The 20012-nt window shown below is 43.3% G+C and overlaps 3 protein-coding genes across 12 annotated transcripts in view; 1 reads left to right on the top strand and 2 right to left on the bottom strand.

The window, feature by feature from the left end:
- Positions 1-10390, top strand: part of LOC122838457 (protein furry homolog-like) — an 86291-nt gene extending 75901 nt beyond the window's left edge. For 6 of the 8 annotated variants that reach the window (XM_044129119.1, XM_044129112.1, XM_044129110.1 and 3 more), the window contains one exon: positions 9750-10390. In XM_044129119.1, the coding sequence (XP_043985054.1) occupies positions 9750-9779 (30 nt within the window). In that variant the 3' untranslated portion in view covers positions 9780-10390. The remainder of the gene's footprint in view (positions 1-9749) is intronic. The other 2 variants (XM_044129113.1, XM_044129118.1) reach the window with 1 other exon arrangement.
- slc10a4 (solute carrier family 10 member 4) lies at positions 298-3765 on the bottom strand. Its single transcript, XM_044129124.1, has 3 exons — positions 3240-3765; positions 2819-3029; positions 298-1311 (listed from the first exon to the last, which is right to left on the bottom strand). The coding sequence occupies exons 1-3, from the start codon at positions 3728-3730 to the stop codon at positions 787-789; spliced, it is 1227 nt and encodes a 408-aa protein (XP_043985059.1). The 5' UTR covers positions 3731-3765; the 3' UTR covers positions 298-786.
- On the bottom strand, positions 5349-19439 carry slain2 (SLAIN motif family, member 2). Of its 3 annotated transcripts, none has more exons than XM_044129122.1 (9): positions 18394-19439; positions 15662-15804; positions 12070-12237; positions 11812-11985; positions 11362-11721; positions 10422-10568; positions 8669-8707; positions 8042-8249; positions 5349-6957 (listed from the first exon to the last, which is right to left on the bottom strand). In XM_044129122.1, exons 1-9 carry the CDS (start codon positions 18876-18878, stop codon positions 6894-6896), a joined length of 1788 nt encoding a protein of 595 aa, XP_043985057.1. In that variant the 5' UTR covers positions 18879-19439; the 3' UTR covers positions 5349-6893. The 3 variants fall into 3 exon arrangements, with proteins under 3 accessions (XP_043985057.1, XP_043985056.1, XP_043985058.1); XM_044129121.1 differs by lacking the exon at positions 8669-8707 and adding an exon at positions 9415-9501 and having other exon boundaries at positions 18394-19436; XM_044129123.1 differs by lacking the exon at positions 8669-8707 and having other exon boundaries at positions 18394-19435.
- Between the last annotated feature and the right edge of the window lie 573 nt (positions 19440-20012).

Raw genomic sequence — 20012 nt, 5'->3', positions numbered from 1 at the left:
CTGAGTGCATAAGTATAGTTTGAAAGAAAGTAAGAAGTTACGAAAAATGGGATAGGATAATGAGATAGAAGGTAGACATTTAGACAGGATACAACACTGATGTTATAAAAATTAGAGGAATAAATAGAAGGGATTAGATGAGTATAAATAAAATAAGAACTGGTGGAGAAACATTTTACTGGTTTATGTAAATGGTTTAATATTAGCTGCAGAAAATGTGTGTCAAAGAATATTATTGAGTAAGTAAAGAAGGTCTAATAGGGAACTAAAATTAAAAAATGTGGTTGCTCAGTGGAAAGTAAAGCAGGAAACGGAAAGATATTTTGTTTTCTGTAAAGTATTGGACTCATTAAGCAAATTGGAGGAAAGGAAATGATGGGCAGCAAAATCCAAGAGATGACAGTAGTGCAACATTGACGGATGTAAAAAGAAAAACAAGTAGACTACATATAGATCTTTAATTGCTCTATACAGTAATGTACAGATACAGCTTGGCACAGGCTTTGATATGTTATTTAAATCATCACTTACACATGGTCATAAATCTTTGTGAATGATTTTTTTTTTTACTCCACAGAAAACAACAGTATTGTTTCGTTTTAAAAGGCAACAGTGATTAACTTGAATGAATTAAGCTCATGACATAAAGCACCCACATCAATCTTTCACATTCATCTCCCTGTTTGTTAGTTTCTTTTTTTTTTTCATTTAATGAACGACAGCAACCAAAATGTTCTGGTCTCATTTCCTAAGAGCAGCAGCAAAGAAATGTTGATTCCTAAAATATTAAACAGGAGTGGGGTCAGGAGGGCAGGGCTCTAGCATGATTGTGTTCGGGTCGCTCACGGTCACAGCACCGTAAGACGGTTCAAAGTCCTCGTCACGGAACCTTTGATACGATATGTCTGATTCGCCGCCGTCCATCGTGGGGTCTGATTTATGCAGAACCTCCTTCCTGTACAGCTTGTAGGCCAGGATGAAGATGCCGGCCTCGGCTGCCTGGAAGAGCGCGTACAGCAGAGGGAACATGTACATCCCGCCCATCAGCTGAGGAGGGAAGGCCAGCTTCAGGATGGCGGTGCACAGCTGCACGTTCTGACACCCCGTCTCCAGGGAGACAGACCTGCGGCTGCTGGGGGGCAGGTCTAACAGCACGGCCAGGCCGTAGCCCGCGGCGTACCCGCACAGAGGCATCAGCACGGCCACCACGTACACGGAGGGAGGGATGGTGGAGAGCAGCTCCGGGCCCAGCATCACCCCTGTCAGGACGAACAGCATCACCAGGGAGACCAGCAGAGACCAAAGGGAAGCCTGAGGACAGAGGGTCGCTGGATCAGAAAGACTGAGGCAACAGTTTATTCAGTAAAAAGTTATTTTTCACATTTTGCACCATACGGCCGTGATATGAAGTCCATTCTATTGGGATTTTATCTGATCGACCAACATAAAATGGTGCATACCTGGTAGGGCTGGTCAATAAATCAATAATGATATATATCATGACAGAGATGTAACCAATGTGAATACACTATGTGTCTGATGGAATGTTGTCACTTTCCTAATAAAAGAAAATGGCCTAAGTCATTTTTTTGCCAAAGTGATTTTTGCCTGAATCCCTTTTCGGCAAGAAATACGGTGTTTTCTTTCCTTTTGTTTTTCTTTTTTTTTATGACTTCGACCATTATTTTAGTAAGGTGACCAATCATTTTACTCAACTCTGATCCAGAATTGCACCGCATTCTGGGAATGTAGGCAGAGGAAAGGCTTTAGCTGCTTAGCTGCTGCTGCTAGCTAAGCAAGGTTGGTGGAATCAACTAACTTTCTCGCTCTTTGGTTGCCTAGCAACAACCCCTTGAGTAACTTGCGCAGCAGCAGATTCAGAGTTAGCTTCGTTTGTCTGCCACCAGTTTGGCAGTATTTCAGATATAAAAAAAAACAAAAAAAAACTAATCGATAATTATTGATATGGACCAATATGAAACGCTTATATTGTGATATGATTTCCAGCCATATCATCCAGCCCTAATAACTGTGAAGAGGTAGAAAAAAATTTAATTTTCTGCAAAAAATAAAAATCTGAAAAGTGCAATGTTAATTGTTTTTTATTCTCTATACTTTCCAGAAGGCTTTTTGGAGTTTCTATGTCTACCAGCTTTGTAGAAAGTGGCATTTGAGTTCATTCTTATTTGCAGACTAGCTCCTGAGATAGGGAGTTTGCGTGAACATCATTTTTTTGCCACTGATTCTCAAATTGATTCAGGTTTGGGCTTTAACTGGACCATTCTAACATGAAAATGTTTTGATCCAAAGATTCCATTGTGATTTTTGAGGAAAGGGAACTGCACAAAATACTTTTCAGATTTGAATCTCTAAAAATGTTGAAATTATGCCTTGGTTCACAGCCATACATCACTTTGTGCTGGTCTGTCACACAAATTCCCAATGTTGAAGTTTTTTGTTGTAGCATTCAGGGTTGAAGGATATTTTCGGTAGGGCATCGTCTGGTGAAGATCTCTGATCTGTTTTGGTTTTATCCTCTAAAAACTCAACGCATCCCAAGCTGGGCTGCATCAGTGCAAAGGCGCCTCCTTCATATGAGACTTGTGAGTAGGGACAGGGAGGAGCTCTCCCTGACTCAGTGTCTCTGATGTCACCGTCCCCTCTCCTCCCAACCCAGCCTCGAATGAGCGCTGAAGATTTACGCAGTGCGTCTTTGCGCAAAGTTGGTCTCCACAAACCCCACAGCAAAGCGCCTCTGCTATTTCCGATGGAAAAGTAAAATACACTTAAAAATTAAAGTAACTGGACCAGACATTACCTTTAAAACAATGTCGGCCACACGTGTGTGGCGGTATCTCAGCATAACACCCAAACCAATGGGGATGAGGGTGCTGCACAGGGTCAGGATGATGGCACCGAAGGGCAGCAGGTTGACCACGGGCGTGTTGGTCCAGGCCCGACTGTAGAGCCAGAAGCAGAGGGGCATCAGGACCAGCGCCAGCAGGGTGGAGGATATGGTCATGATGATGCTGGGGAGAGTAGAGGACAGAAGCGCAGTCGTTACAGAAAGCGGGGCGCGGTTTGTGGATCATTTTACAGACATGCAAAAATGACTTTAGGTCAGATTCCGTGCATAACGTTATTTGTTCTCTCCTATTCTGTGCGTAAATGTAGGAAAGACGCGTTCCGATGCGCGCTGTGAACTCTTTTGCACATTTGGGTGAGCACACGGGATCTACCTGAGGTTCATCTCTCCTTGAACCAGCAGGGACATGATGTTTGACAAGTTCCCACCAGGACAGCAGCCACACAGGAGGACCGCCATCGCCGGCACTTCATCCAGAGAGAAGGCTAAAGCCAGAAGAAAAGCCACCAGAGGCATGATGACAAACTGACACACCAGAGCCAGCAACACCCCGATGGGCCTGCGGATATGTTCCCCGAGCTGGCTCACCTCCACGGTGCAGCCCAGGCCCAGCATGGTGAAGCAGAGGACCAGTCCGACGAACACATTGATGCCGTGGCTGAGCGGGGAGTCCCAGAAGGCAGGCACCAGGTGAGGAGGTTCGGTCTGGGGAGCGGTCATAAATCCAACCCCAGCGTCAGTCCTGAGTGCGCCGCCTTCCAGGAAAAAAAATCCCTCCGAAACGCGCTGTGAATCCACTGTTTGCTTCAAATTGTACGAGATAAAGTCCATGATGGCAGCTGCCTGCGCGCTTGAGTTCTCCATGGCGCAACAGGAGGATTAAGTATCTCCACGGTGCGTTGTGCGCCTGCTGGTGTTCGCGCGTAAAATGAGCCCCCTAGCGGCGCGCGGTCACCAATAAGAAGCTGATCCAGAGTCCGAGGGGATGTGACGGTACCGATGGTCTTAAAGCGACTCACAGTCAGCCCGGTGCCATCAGTAGGTCCTACAGGACGGGAGTCTCTGAAGCTTCAGCTGCAGAGACTGAAGCACTAACAGCCAGATTTGTGTTCCTGCATCCACAAAAAGGGGAAAAACTGCCGCTCTGCCAGTTTTCTTGTGTTTTTTTTTTTAAATACGAATGACGCATGGCGCTCTTAAACTTTATGGCGCAAGTATAAAGTTTATTTTCTTTTTCTATTTGTTTGCCATTTTGTTTCAGCTCTTAATTTAATTACGGTAGTTTTGTGACCATTGTCTTAACAGGTTTTTAACCATATTCCTCCTTTAGAGGTAATAATTAGCATTCTGTATAGCTGTAAAAAAAAAAATAAAGTGTGAGAAAACTGCATGGATTTCATAATAATTTGGTAACAAAGAGACACATGGAAGCCCTGCTGGTCAATCTGAATATCCTAATTTCATCATTGACGTCTTTTAGCAAGATTTTAAGCAAAAATTGATATGGAAGCTTGTCAAAAGTCATCCCAGGATTTATACATGCAGCTGGTTCGCTCAATTCTTGTACATCCTGTGACAAATAGAACATACTTAACTTTTTGTTTTTTCAGTTCAGTTTACGCTTTAAAAACTTTGTATTTGGGAAAACCTGCTGTGGAAATCCATACATCACCATCCAACTGTGTTTTTGTTGCTTCTTTATATTGGGTAGTCGGACAAATAAAGGCCTTGTGTGTACAATTAATCTTTGTACAACTCAAATATGGAAGAATGTTTTTTCTGTTTAAGGTTCAAATAATGATTTATATATAAAATGACTCTCTCTCGTACTGCACCAGAGTAAGAATCTTTTACAGGATAAATGTTGTAGTTTATTTACTTCCCAGAAATCAAACCTTAGATTTCTCCAATCTATTTTTAGCCATTCTTAAAGTCCATTAGTTTCTTAAACCACCAGTTTAGTACAGAAGTCCTCTAGATCAGACATCCTGAGCAATATTAATGAATCACGGTGATAAATCACCACATTCAGCATCATCCATGTGAATTGTCTGTTTTATGTGTCCACAGCCCTCAGAAGCAGAGTCTGCAGCAGATCACTGTCTCACTCTTCAAGAGGATATGAGTCCTGACGTCACGCCTTTGAGGTCCAGTATGGGATGGGATGTTCTGGACCACTCCGTGATTCAATCTCCTCTTTGTTCTGCACAAACATTGCAGGCTATTCCTGGCAACCAGGAAGTGACTTCAGGTACGTAATAATGTTGAATACATAATGCTTTTAAAGACATTACTGAAACGATGGCTACCTAGCTTGCCAGAGAGATTGTCATTCACTGTACATTTTGGTTTATAATTCTTGTTTTTCTAGTAATTTACATCAATTACTTAATCTTATTTTATTTATTTATGTTGTTAAATCAAATTAAACCCAACTTTTTGTTTTGGATGGGGGAAAAAAACAAGTCAGAGGATACAGAAGAAAGGAGAAACTTTTAAAGTTTTATTTGAAATGTGACTTTACACAGGAAAACCAAATGTCATGGTTGTGGCTATAAAAAAAGGTTCATTAACAAAAAATGGTTCACACAAAGTGTGTGCTATGTTTCTTTTTGCAACATTCATCCTGGCTTCCCACCAAATCTGAGCTTTGACAGAGGCACCCATCTCTTTAATAAATAGTTTCATTTACAGAACCGGCATTTTTATATATATATATATATATAAATACAAAGGCAAAAGCAACATTTTAAAGCAGTTAAGTGTGTTGATTTAGTTACAAAAACAAACAGGCAAGCAGATTAACCAGGCATAGATGCAAAGCTGAAAACATCATTGGCAAAAAAAAGATCTTGGCACAAATCATAAAGAAACTCAAGTGAAATTTTAAATTATAGGCACTGGTTGAAGAAACCCACCAAAGCAAAGACCCAAACACCAGTCCTAACACTGGCATGCCTTTCTTGATTCATGTAGCACGTCACGTGAAAGCCTATCAAAACCTTTCAAATTATTTTCAATTCCTTTTATTTTTCCCCTGTTGAACGACACACACAGATCACTGGGAAACATCAGAGTTGTCTTGGTTGCATCGGCTGAATGGGTGACAGTGATAACTTCTCCATAACAACAAAAAAGAAAACGAGTCGGATTCTGGAAACCATTACAACTTCGGTTTATTGATAAGCTGTCCTTTAGCTGAGCACTGTGAGAAATGTCCTGTAGGGGGCGTTATAGAACTGAGGAGTCCCTCACTCTCTGGTTTTCCACCAGAACTTATCTGACTCTTCAAGACAAAAACGAGGCTTTGGAGAGTTAGCTTGCAGCTGAGGTTCATAATGAACATTCTCAAGAAACAAAACTTTTTTTTTTAATTCAAAATACTGATATGGATGTTTGGACATATGCTTCTTAAATAATTTGAATAAATAATTTGTAAAACAAACTTATGCATACATTCTGGCTGACTTTATAATATTTTTTTTTTTTTTACTTTATGAGAGGAACGATTAAAGAGTTCAACCCACACTAGAGAGGTGCTTTCACTGTTGCAAGACATCAAACAATTCTCTTAACGTCACGGGACAGTTCACCTGCACACCATCGTCATAGAGATCACACACCAACACCTGCTGAACACAGAGCAGAAGAACAGAAATGTGTGGAAACATTTCAACCTGAGGGAGGTGACAGGAGAGCAGAGGAGGCGGGAGGGAGGCCGGGCATGGAGTCATGACTGCAGGCAGCATGTCCTCTTCTGGGTTCTTTGGCATTTTCTGTGTAGGCCGCACTAGATGCCTGAGGGCCCCCCCGTCCCCCACAGAGCCAGTCCCCCCAGAGAACAACGATGGGATGGATGCCCTTTGACACACTGTGGAGTCTCTCCTCTCCTTTTTAAAACTCTGATTTATACACATTTGTCTGTCTCTTTAAGGAAAATCTTATGTAGGTACATAAAGTGCCGTGTTGTGTTGTCGCCTTCCTTCTGTTGAGAGCGTGGCCGGAGAGCGCCCCCTGCTGGCTCGGCTCAGTAACAACCTTCTCTCCAGTTGTCGCCCGTACTGCCGTAAGCTCTAGGAGCAGGAAGAGATCTAAAGGAAAACAGAATTAGGTTTGGATAAGAGTACAGTGTGTCTACAGTTATAAATTATACAACACATCTAAAATGAGTTAAAGGATAGGAATTAGAATGTTATTAAAAATAAATTTGAGCACTTTGAGTGCATTTTGTTTACACTGAAGTTGAGGAAATGAGAAGCTACCAAGAACCTTGTTTGAAATGCAGCTAGCAATTATTTTAGTAATCAATTATTCTATTAATTATTTTGGTGATTACTTGGATAAAAAAAAAAGCCACATATAGCAGATCTTTCATTGAACCACTTAAGCATTTTTAATGCTAAATTGAAAATGCAGTAAAAGATGCAAAACAAATAATTCAATTCCCTTTTTTTAAATGAAAATATTTAATTTTTTAAGATGCAATAATGGAGCTTTCCTTTAGTGTATAGTTGATCATCTGCAGTTAAAACTTCTAATGTGAAAAGATCACCTACTTCTGCTTGACTTAATACAGTGTAGGGATAACTTGTTGATAACTTTTCAGATTAATTGATTACTAATTGGATATTATTAGCAGCAGTTTTTTTTTTGTTTTTTTTTTACAGAATCTGAACTGAGTGAAGCTAAAACTATGCAACTGGAGGAGTTTTGGGCAAAAATATATTTACAGATAAAGTTTCTTTGTTTGATATTAAATGCAAAATGAATATATTTTTCATACAGTTTTGGCTTAATGACTACCTAAGCATGTTCTTTCAGCAAACCGGCAATTTTTGAGCTGGTTCTTAATGATTAATCAATCACTAAATTAGTCTACAATTATTTCAATAATCGATTCATCGCGAGTAATCCAATTAATCGTTTCAACCTCAGAGAGGGAGTATATGAAATCTCTGAAATTGGGTCTCTGTAGGAAAGTTGTGAACAAATATCTTGCCTGTAATGGGTAATGCTCGTACGTTTTTTTTATCTCGGTAAACGCTGATTAGTTTCCATGGAAACTTATTTACATCAGTAACTTTTTGAACTGGATTACTGATACAAATCTGATGACATTTAAACAATGGAGACGTATAGATGTGTGGGAGAACATTACACGTTCTCTAGGCGTACCTCCGCACTGGTTGAGCCAGCTTGCTGCGAGGCAGAGGGATGCCTCCTCCTGCAGCAGCACTCGGTCGAGGAAGGCCACTGCGGGGCGGAGCCAGCGAGCGGGTCGGGGTGGAGGTGGCAGAATTGGGGGTGGATGTGGCCTTTACAGGCTGCCTCAGAGCCAGTGGTGATGGCGTGGCTGGAGTTCGGAGTTTACTGGGAGAGGGGACTGCAGACGGGTGAAGAAAGAAGGAAGTCAGGTGTAACCGAGTTACATCAGTTGTTCTTAAACTTACACCATTTATTTGTCTACTTTAGCGGTGGCATAATGATCAACAGTGCAATGGTGTGAGACTGGCATTAATATGAGGTCAGTAGCGCAGCATGAAAGAGTATGGTGATATTTAAAAAAATAAAATAAAATACATCCCACAAATGATCCTTATTGGTTGGAACTACAAAATGGTCACTCAAGCGTGAATAAAGTGAAACGGATCTTATCGGACACAGCTGCTGACTGATGATTCGTCATGTGTTGACAGAATGAGGCGAGTCACAAACGAAGCAAAAGCACAACATCGATAGAACCAGGGAGCGCAAACACAGTCACAGGATACTTAAAGACGAGAGCCGTCAGTGAATACTCACTGAAATCACCTTCTTCTCCAAAGCAACAGGAGAGTGGGACTGGACAAAGACAACAGAGACAGGCCTTAATTCAGAGCAGGCAGGAAGGGGCCTTGGATGTGTGCGGAGACTGTCAGACTGTTTTATTACTTTCAGGATCCACCAATCACATAGCAGCCATATTTCTAAATGCACTTGCTACAGCTGGTTAACAAGCTTTTGGGGTTACATTTAAACACAGTCTGGCTATCTATGGGCTTGAAACGATGAATGGAAAATTTGAAACCCTCTAAATGTCTGCAGTTCATTCAGGCCCCGAAGTTATCTTTATAGCAGAAACATTGACCAGGGGTCTTGGTGTGGCGCGTGTTCTTGAGTACCCAGTTACTAACACTAACCGTATTGAATGCTACTACAAAATCCTGTTAGCAATCCAACAAAAACCAAAAGAAATAAACAATCAGCTGAACACTGTCCCCCCTGTCATCAGACTGTAATACAACCAGTCTGCTCCACCCTGTTATTCCCTCCATCTTCACAGAGAGCTGCACAATCAGCATCTAAAATGCATTACCTTACAGCCTCAGAGACAACAAGCTGGGATCAAGTGCTCTAGTGCACTTCGCTCACATCCTTTTCAGCCCCATAAATATGGCAAGATCATCATCTACACTCATCGATAGTCCATGCTTTCAGTGTGTCAGAAGTTGTGCACATGTCAGTGTGTGAGATCATTTGGACAGCCTCCAGCTGCTTCAGGCCGTTACCTCGCAGGGCGGTGGGCTTTTGGAGAAGCTGTTTGGGTTTTGGGGATGAGCGAGAAGTGCCGGAGTATCTCGGGAGCTGCGCAGCAGCTGGAAAACACGGCACAAGTCAACACAGGCGTCTGAGAATCACCGCTTCACTGGAGAGCACAAAGAAAGCCTGGAAAGTCCACCAGGGGGCTCCAGACACAAACAGTTTGAGGATGCTTCTTCTAGGAGGTGGAGAAGTCCAGAGGAAAGAAAAGGAGGGTGTGGGTTACCCATGCTTTACAGTGCAGAGAGCAGTTAGATGGGCCCACATGCCTGGTGCCACCAAAGCTCAGGTAGAAACAGAAAAGGGGACCAACATGTGCCACCGTTTAAGATGAAGATCTTCTGCAGCCCAGGAGGAAACAGAATCTGATCTAAAGGATGAAGACTAGAGTTCCCTGTCCCACAGAAACCCATGTCAGGGTCAGCAGCTGAAACCTCCTCTGTTCCTACTGATCCTGGATTAAGACAACACCATTACCTTTCCCTCTCTATACAGGATTACGTTAATGGATAGTCGTTACTTACAGAGGGAGGAATTTACCCAGAAAGAACAAAACTACAGAGATAAATATGTTAGTGTGAAAGGTACTGTGCTTTTACTCTGCAGGATGAGAGCATTCCATTCATGTTAAAGTTAGACAAGAGGAAAAGATGAATAAAAGATGTTAAAACCAACACTGATCAAAGAGGATCCCCCATCCACTCACCCAAACAACAAAGCCATGTCACTACAAAGCAGCAGAGTCCCTACAGTGGAAGTGCAGCCAGAGAGAACAACACAAATCCCACTCACACAATGACAAACAGGAGATTACAAAGCCTGTCATGTTGCTGAGCTGCAGAACAAAACAAATGCCTGAATAATGTCAGCGGAGTGGTTACAATATTTAATCTGAAGGCTGCTGCAGCATAAATAAGGTTTTTGTTTGTTCGAGTCACATCAGATCGCTCAGGACGCCGTCAGGGGTGACACTCACTGGCAGACTGGCCCTGGTGTCGGGGAGAGCCGCCGTTTGGCACTTGAAGGTTGGACTCGCAGCTGCGGCTGTTCTTGACCGGCTCTGGCGACTGAGCCGTCACGGCGGCCGAGCGCGTGAGGTTGGGAAGACTTCGGCGAAGCTTTTCTGCAACAGCAGGACAGAGGGCGAATGAGCTCAAAGCGAACGGCACGGCATGCGGCAGAGACGTACCGACACGTTTCTATGAGATACCAATATTCTCATGGAGCTGCTGACTTGAAATTCACACCAGCTGTCGGTGATAACAAGAAATCTACACAAGCGTTTCTTTGTGTGGATCACTTGAATTGTTACTAGAGATAGATGATATGGCTTAAAGATAAAAATCTGAATTTTTCATACCAGATCCGACTTTAAGATTTTTTTTTTCTTACTTTCTTTTTTACAAAAATTACAAATGAGGGAAATCATCCCTTCTGTGAGTTGAGTAACAGCAAACTAGAGCCAGGCTACAAGAATGTTTGTTTAAGAATATTCGCAGAATAAAGATGCAATTTTACCAGGAGCGTTATGAAAATCGGACAGCCTCCGTCCATGTGATTCTTTCTTCAAAATAGTCGTTTACACGATTGTTTCAAAATCCTGCTACTGACAATAACTTGACAGACACTGACATCACTTTGATCAATGGGAAACCAAGGAGTGAAATGGTTAAAAAAAAAAAAATCAAAATTTTCTAAAAAGCAATTCTTCCAAAACTTTTAAATGTGATTTGGACTTTGAGTCTGCAATAAAATCTACCTACCTACCTGTCCATCTTTCCACCTATAAAGTCGATTTATTGCCCAGGCCTGATTGTTACCATTGATTTAATGTCAACAGGTCTAATACAGATTTTGAATTAGAAAACCACTGATAAGTTCAGTACTTGCAGAGGAACTGTGAGCTCTGTGTTTACCTTCGTTCTTAACCACGCTGGTCTGCAGGTCGTGGCCGTGGCCCTGCAGCGAGTGGCGCGGCTGCTGCAGCCGGCTGATGATGGGCTGCGGCGAGCCCCGGCTGTGGCCGTAGTCGATGGAGCGGGCGGGTGAGCGCGAGCGTGGGGAGTTCCTCGGGGACACACGGGGGGATTGGCGAGGGGATGGACTGAAACGGCTGGAGGGCAAGTTGGAGGCGAAGGACATGTGCACCACCTCTTCCTCGTCCTCCAGACTGTGCGCGTCCAACTCCTGGTCGCTGAAGGTGCTGCGCCGCAGGGAATGGCAGGAAGAACCGGAGCTCCGCCTGGACGCCGTGGCGGCGTACTCCTGCCTCAAACCTGTCGACAGACATGAACGGTGTAACAGAAGCGCTTAGGAAGGCAGAAAATCAGAGCATAGCTGGAGGTAGAACCGTTGAGGTAACGTACTCTCTTCCTGCATGCGTGCCATTATCTGGACGTCTGTGACGTCGTTGAGTTTGTACGTAGTCGAGGAGCCCACTGAGTCCTCGTCCATCTCCGATGTGCTCAGCTCGCTGTCCACTGATGACTGCGGACTAATCGCCGGAGGATTCCTCTCCGCCGCTGCGTTTCTCTGGTGCACTGGACAGGAAGTCATTCATGAACATTTCAGTCTCCCACTAAAGAAATACAGCGCAGCAGAGTGAGATAACAATCGCTCCATACCAGAGTTACTGGGCATCAGCTGCTGGCGGACAATGGGAACTCTGCAGGGCGTTGAGGAGGGGGAGTTGAAGCCGCTGCTGTAGGGGCTGTTGGCTGCATTTGGGCTATATGGGCTCCCGTAGCTCTGCTGGAGATAAGGGCTTCCATACAGGCTCCTGCGCTTGTTGGCTAAAACAACAAGAACAGACAATGACCGAATGAATAAATACCAAACCAACCAGTTCCTCCAGGAAGCTGTAATCACAACAATTAATGTAAATTCACTCATTATTCTCAAATTTTGTGCGATCGTGCAATTTTCACCAGTCAACACAACTTTACCACAAATCTGACCATCTTAACGTTTCCTGGCTCTCTTTCTTTTCTGACCAATCACTGCAACTGAGTTTTGACCAATCCTCTCAGCCTCCATCAACTTTAACTTCCTGTTTCACAACATCTCATGAAAAAGCCAAACTTGAAAGATGATGGCATGTGTGACGCCAAACAGTAAACTTGGCTCTTTTCTTTTCTTTTCTGCTAAATCAACTTTGAGATGTTCTGTAAGACCTGCTCATACTCTAAACATTTCCTGATAATTCTGAGATGGAACAATTATTTTGCACTCCTCAGGATGTAATCTTATTTGTGTTAAATATGCTTCTTGAAGAGCATACTTGGAAATGTTATTTGCACTTTAAATATCAACTGTGTTAAAATCTTGTCTTTTTGTGGGAAAGTCATTTCAGGTTGCTACAATTCTAACTGTTTCCGTTCGGCGTTGACCTGATGCAGTGTGTCGGGTCTCAGTGTGTGAGCCAGTGCCTCAATGAAAGCTCTGCACTGTGCTGCAAGTCTGGTCGAGTGTCCAGCGCCGTATGTTGAGTGTGGGCCTGATAGAGTTCCTAAACAATGCACGCCATTCAATCCATATGCAGGCAGAACAATGCGATTCTCTGTGACAGCCTGCAAACCAGCAGTCGGAAAGCTCAATTCCTGAGCCCAATGATCTCAATCTGAACCTGGCAGATGGTTAACTGGGAAACCTCTGGTGGTTTGGAAGGCCGTCGTCTCGTTTTCCGATCCCAGAGTGTCTTTCTCCTTCTGGCTGGGTGTGTTTACGCTGCTCTGTGGTGAATGGAAAGGAGCCTTTTAAGGCCGACTTCCTTCTCCACGCAGCCGGCCTCTTTCACTTTCCCTCTTCCTTCACCCTCAGGCTCGGCACTCTGTCCTCCTGCATTATTCAGGAAATTCCAGCATGTCCATCCTGCTAACATCTGCATGGATCAGCTGCTGAGGAATGTCGACAGCACATCAACACTGAGTGAAATGGACAAATCAATGCTCTGCTTTCTCCATTTTTCTACTTCGTCTGGTTGTAGGAGTTTGGATCCAGGTAAAGGTTGGACGGCTTCTTAAGGATTTTGCGGCTGTTGCGTAATATACCCCATCGCATCAGCACTGTCATTCCACAAAGGCACGGGCCAATCAAGGGGAGCTGCAGCTCAGGGACGAACTAAAATAGTATGCCCTAAAAGTCTCATGTCCTGAAAGGAAGTGAAAAGAAGTGCTGATCCCACCCACCATGACTTTAATAAAACCAAAAAGCTTAACAATCACTTAAAGACGGAAAATCCAAAGTAACCAAGCAGGACTAAATGTTTGAGAAGGGGAAAAAAAAAGAAAAAGAAAAACACAAAACTGAGTGTTGAAGTTCATTAGGAAGGAGCTAAAACAGCTGCAGAGAGCTGTGGGCAAATCACGAGAGAAGAACAAACAGAGATGCTTGTGCAAACAAGGAGATAAAGGCCAGAAAGGAGAAGAGGGATAAAACTGGCAGTGAAGTGTGAGACAGACTGTGCCTGGACAGATTCTGAGGTCTGGGATTCAAAGTTTCTGCTCAGAAATCGAGGCAGGTGACTCCAGGGCACATCTCTCTGCTGCGGGAGGCAGCTGTCAAAGCTGGAAGGAACCGCGTTCAACAGCTCCAGTTTATCAGGACTATCTGACATGAGAGAAGTCGTGCTGCTAACTCAGGGAGCCAACTCTCAGGCAACTCCTCTGTAAAGGTTATGCAACCGAGACACGTCACCGGAGGTTCTGATTTTAGCTGGGTGTGCACATACAAAAGGCATGGCGCTTGATTGGAAACAAGGTAAAATATCTGACCGCTTTGTCAATGTGACTGCACAGAAGTAACAATATGCTGTTTTTTCCAAGTCTGTGCAGAGACAAACTAAACCAACACCATGGCAACAGGATTTCCAGGCTCTTGTTAGAAACTGGGTGTAATGGAAATTACTTGAGAATCACATGGGTGTGTCTTCTGACTCTGGTCCAAGTTTTCATAGAAGCTGAGATTAACTCAAGACAGAGACTAAATGAAATAAACCTTTTATTGTGCACATGGCAGAAGAATCTAGGGCTTTTGAAGGTTTAACCTACTCAAATTTAAGGCTTTTTAAGACCGTGATGAATGAAATTTTAGACCCGTTTCGTGACAGAAATTTAAAGAAGAAAATTGCATATTTTTCAGGTGCATTTCTGCACATAATACACCTGAGGCTATGCACTGTGTGTAAAAACTCTGGAGTGGAAATCTTTTCAGCTCCACATGGGCTGGCAGCAGAAGTGAGCCAACAGCGAAAATGAACTGGTTATAAATTTGCACTTATCCATAAGAGACACAAAAATTAATCTAGTTAGTTAGCTATCAAGGGGGCATTAGCAGCTAGCTACTGTAGACTCAACCCCCTAAAGTCACAGAACACAACGAAGAAGTCTGTGTGTGACCTAAACAGTTTAACAAGCTACAAAATTTAAGAGCTGTGATCCATGTATTTGAGGCCAACTTACATTTTCTTCATGAATTTAAGACAACTTAAAGTCTCAATTTTAGATATACAAATTTAAGAATGCGCGGACACCCTTCTCAATCACACGAGGAGGCCAATGTAAGACGACATTCATTTAAATATACAGTGACATCACCTCCAACAGGCAGAATAACCCGTTGGCCTCATCGCTAAATCAAGACAGTGCAGTGAGATCGAGCACAAACATCTCTAAGCACATTCAATAACCTGAGGAAAATAACCCAGTAAACAAACACCAGCACTCCTGGATCTGGAGGAAACCGCACATAGAGCTTTTCATTTAAGATTTCTGGGCAACAAAGCAGAGACTCCCATCTGTCCCGGTGCACCACCTTCAGCCCAACATGATCCAACAGTCACATGAGCATACTGCAGTCAAAATGGAAATGACCCGTCTCTTAGTTTAGCATTGAGGATCTGAAGCCAGTTCTCCGCCCCGCACAACAACTATAATTAGTGGGAGTCCAAAAGTCAACAGCAGATATTGCGCTGGCAGAAAGCAGCAACGGTGTGTTTGAATCCAGATTGAGCAACGGGATATTTTACACTGTTCAGAGTGACTGTGCCATTAACAACAAAATACAGGTTGTTTTAAATGCTGCCATCTTAAAAAAATAACTTCACTTCACTTTATGGTAATTGGAGTTATCTTTTTTTTAATATTTTTTTTAAATTGTTAAGCTTTTGCTACTACTTCAATAAAAGATAAGAGATAAAGATCACGTGTTTCAGTTTACCTGAGAGGGTGAGGTCCAGCCTGTGGATGAGCGAGCGTTTGGCCGATTCCATCTCAGGACTGGGGTTGTCTAGAGTTTGCCGACACCACACTATAGGACTCAAGGTTTTTTGCAGCGGACTGTTCAGTTTTGATTCATATAACCTGAGATTAGAAAGGAGAAACAAATGAACATACAGGGCTGCAAAAGCACAACATCTTACCAAATGTTTTTATTGTCTAGTTTCTAGTGCAAATATCTTAATACATTTCAAACAAGACAAAACTAACTTAAAAGTAACTTTTCAGAAATGTATAGGAGCTCGTACTAGCAGATTTCTTTTTACAAGACATTTTTTTTTATAAGTAAAAAAAAAAAAGAAGCCAATATTAATCAATATTAAGGAATTACTGACTTAAAACAAGCCCCTATACTTTGCTGAAAAATGATTTGTAAGTTAGTTTTTGACCTATTTCAAGTGTACTAAGATATTTGCACAAGTAGATGTATAATACTAGGTAAGATGTTGTGTTTTTGCAGTGCATAATTGATTCATGTCAACACATTTATTCAGAACACTGTACAAACAGTAAACAAATTTACTTAACGCCTAATTGAACAGATTACGATGATAATCTATTTCACCTTCGTCCTTTAAATAGAATTTATGTCTTCACACCTCATATATTCTGGTTTTACTACAATATGCAACACAAGCAGGAAATAAGAGGGAACAAAGAGAAAGAAAGGTTTAAGAATACCTTTAGCAATAACAAAGAAAGCTGGTTTAGTAAACGTTTTCAGGACATTCCACAACTCAGCTGGCCCATTCTAAAAGTAAAACCAATGAGTTTATGGTTGAGATAAGATAAAAGAAGGAATCTGAGTCAGCAGCTGTCAGCGGCGTTGCATTCGCAGAGGAAGCCTACGAGATGAAAGCAAAAGGCACTGCAGGGAAAGTGAAGCTAATGCTGGGAAATACCGGTCTAGGATCAAGACCACTCATAAACTCTATGGAGGTCATTCAAGTGCAGTACAGCGCTCAGTAAACCTGCATCTTGAGATAAAACGAGTGTAGTAACCGACCATAGATGGGCCGAGCGAGGCAGCAGCAGGGAGCGTTTTAAATCCACTCTAATGCTAATTTATGGGATTACGGGAGTCTGTGACAAGAGCTGACGAGATCTGGGCACTGCGTGGTAATCCTGGATATCAAGCTGATGTAAAACAGGCTGCGCCAAACGCTCTGCTGAGCACGAGTGAGCAGTGTTCGGAAGTAGCCTGACATCACTGCTGCAAACCACACAAATGACGGAGTTTGCTCTTTTTTTTTACCTGGACGTCAGGGAGCTCAAATAATTAGGCTGAAAAGGAGGTTTGCAAGATCTGCAGCAGCGTATTTACAACCTTAACTTGGATGATAAGTCACTGAGTAGAGCACATACTATGCTGCACAAAAAGCTGAGCGCTGAGGATGCCTATTAGGGATCTTCTAAATAGCAGAAGCCAATTAAACGAGCATAAACAGGCATCTCTTAAGGAAGGCCCATCATTATGTTCGCCTACGTTTGTAACTACGACCTCACAAAATAACTCCTTCCTTCCATCTCACTTCCCATCGCTAACTAGGTGTTGTTAACCAGCTAGCTGTAGCCAGCCTGTCATTTGCACGCCATCCAAACAGCTCTTCCTCCTAAGCAATGAAAGTGTGTTTTGTTTCAGCCAGCTAGCCGGCAATATGCAGCAACATGTAAGACGGAGAAGGTCCTGTGACATTTTACATTGCACACAGCTGAAGAAAACACTGACCATGTTCATGCTTATAATGAAACGTCTACAGTAGCCATGGCTTTGCCTTTCTATGGTTTAGTTGTTTTGTAACGTTTTATCCCTGATACGCCTTGATATCACCGATCAGCCCATGTCTTCTGGATACGTCTCATTTCACTGTACAGACAGTCCTCACTATGTTAATCTTTCCACACACTATAGTGAGAGTGCAGTAGAGCTGCTGGGGAGACACAAGCTACTGGATTAATTCTGATAAACAATACATGTTCCCAAACGCTAATCCTTGTCTGTGCGACCCTCAGACATGACCTGCTTTTATCATAATGTAGCTCTCATTGTTTATCATCCCTGCAAATGCTGTGTTAGAGGTCAGCTTTATGAAGGCGTTGTGGCTTTCAGTCCAGTGTGATGAGATGATTTCCCAGCTATGTCCCAGTCGGAGCTGCAGAGCTCTTGTAGCTCTGAGCCAAATGCTGTGCTAAGAGAATTGAGAGGAGGACTATAACCATGGCTACCTCTCCCACATGACTGCTGGCCAGAAAAACAAGTCGGTTTTCACTTTACACACAGATCTCCTTCCACCACTCCCAGGGCAGGCTAAACAATCTGTCACTTTAAAACGATAATCTGGAGTCCAAACCCATCAGAATTAGGTTTCACTAATGCGCTTCTAGAACAAGAAGTTTCTGAATGGCTGAAGCCAAACTACTCAGGTCAGGAGGGGGTGAAGGGATGGCTTGGCATCGCCCATATGTGCCCCAAACAATCCCCTCTGGTGATCCACAATGCAGCTCGTTGTGGGGATGACTTCATTATTTCAGACAGTTTACTGGGGTGATTGTTAGCCAGGCGTCTATGTGGCAGCAGCTAATGTGTAGAGCAGCTGTGTTGGAGAAATGAAAGCTGCCAGCCAGCCTTGAAGACACGGGCAAGTTTCCTCCCAACACAAGCCCGTTACTCACCAGCTGTCCTCGTCTTCATTTAGACAGTCCATGTCTTCAAGATCTAAGATGTCCACTTCGTCTAGAATTGAGGTTTCCCCGTCAGCCGTCAACCCCCCGGCGTTGTCTGGGTAAAGGGAGTTCATACTAGACAGAGAGGTGGCAGCAGATGCCCCCTCGCACTCATACGCCCTCTTGAAGCTGATGCCGTCGTAGGACAGCCGGGGTCTCGAGCAGCGGTTGTTCTCCACCGACCCACCGTAGCCGCCCGAACCGCCGAACCCCACCCCAGGGAAGCCGGCCAGACTGGCTGCCATCCCCACTGTCAGGGCGGACGAGTCGTACCCGGCGCTCAGGGGTCTGTGGTTCGTCGACATGGCTCCGGACGAAGACAACATCGTGGACCTGCTCCGGAGCTGCTCGTTCTGCTGCTCGAGTTTTTTCACTAAGTCCTGGAGCTTCCGCACCTCCAAGTCCGCGTTGATGTTAGAGTTGATATCCTCCATGGTGATTCCTCAGCCTGTCGAAAATATACTGCGGTCCGGAGTGTTTTCTTGACGATTCCTCTGCCGACAGTCCCTTTCTTTTTATTTTCCTTATCAATACCTACGTGTTCAAAGAAGACACTTTGGTGTTTGACTGACTTAGTGAGCTCAGCGTCGTCATCTTCTCTGGATATTCGCGTTTACGGGAAGGGTCGAGGCCATTTTCATAATACTCGTCACCAACTGTGAAAGACCAACAGGCGGCGGACAGCATACGTCACTGCGCTCGATGTCGAGAGCGAGCACGTAACCAACACCTATTTGCTCGTGCACGTTGAACCACGTCATTAGGGAGGGCGCGGTAAATACCATAGATATAGCTGCATACTTACTTGTCTTGTAAACCAGATTAAACGCGTCGAGACTGAAAGATGATTGCTAATAGCCAGGTAGTTAAACAAATGCTAACGTTAGCTAAAACTTATAAAAACAACCTGCGCTCCATAAACAAATGCACGTGTCTCTGGTGACATCACACTAGGCACCAAACAAGTATAACCTGAGAAAGCAGTTTACAATTTATGAATGCGGACCTATTTAGTGAGGGGGGAAAGCTTCATAAAATAAAACAAAAAAGTTATCTACTTCTTGCTACTTAATGAATGGACTCAAATTTACCTTATTTGTCAGAATGTTGAGGTTAATTTCATTTGCGAGACCCAGTCCTAATTACTTAGAGAAAAGAATGAAATGTAAAAAGAATTTCCCTGACAACATGAAGTAGGCTAACAGATGTTATAAGCACAGATTAGAAACAAACTTATTAATGAAAGCAATTACAAAACAACTTCTAAGGCTTTGCAACTCAAGTGAACCAGAGCGAGACCAATTATCCAGAGCCTACCAAAATTACTCCAAAACCACACAGGCGACACATCCAGTAGGTCACAAAATAACCTAGAAAAACATCTAAAATGCCTCAGGCCTCACCTGTCTTTGTTAATGTCGGTGTTAATGACATGGCAGTAAGAAAGAAACTGGGTAAAATGGAGTCCCTGGGAAATCTCCAAGGTAAAACCACTATTGAACAAACTATCAGTATTTTGAAAAAGAACACAATAGTTTGCCTGTTCAGGGTCTGGAAGACTTGCGAAG

The sequence above is a fragment of the Gambusia affinis genome, linkage group LG10, assembly GCF_019740435.1.
Source record: "Gambusia affinis linkage group LG10, SWU_Gaff_1.0, whole genome shotgun sequence".
In the NCBI taxonomy this organism is placed as follows: Eukaryota; Metazoa; Chordata; class Actinopteri; order Cyprinodontiformes; family Poeciliidae; genus Gambusia; species Gambusia affinis.
The sequence above is the reverse complement of the archived record's forward strand: the minus strand, read 5'-3'. Positions and strand labels throughout refer to the sequence as shown.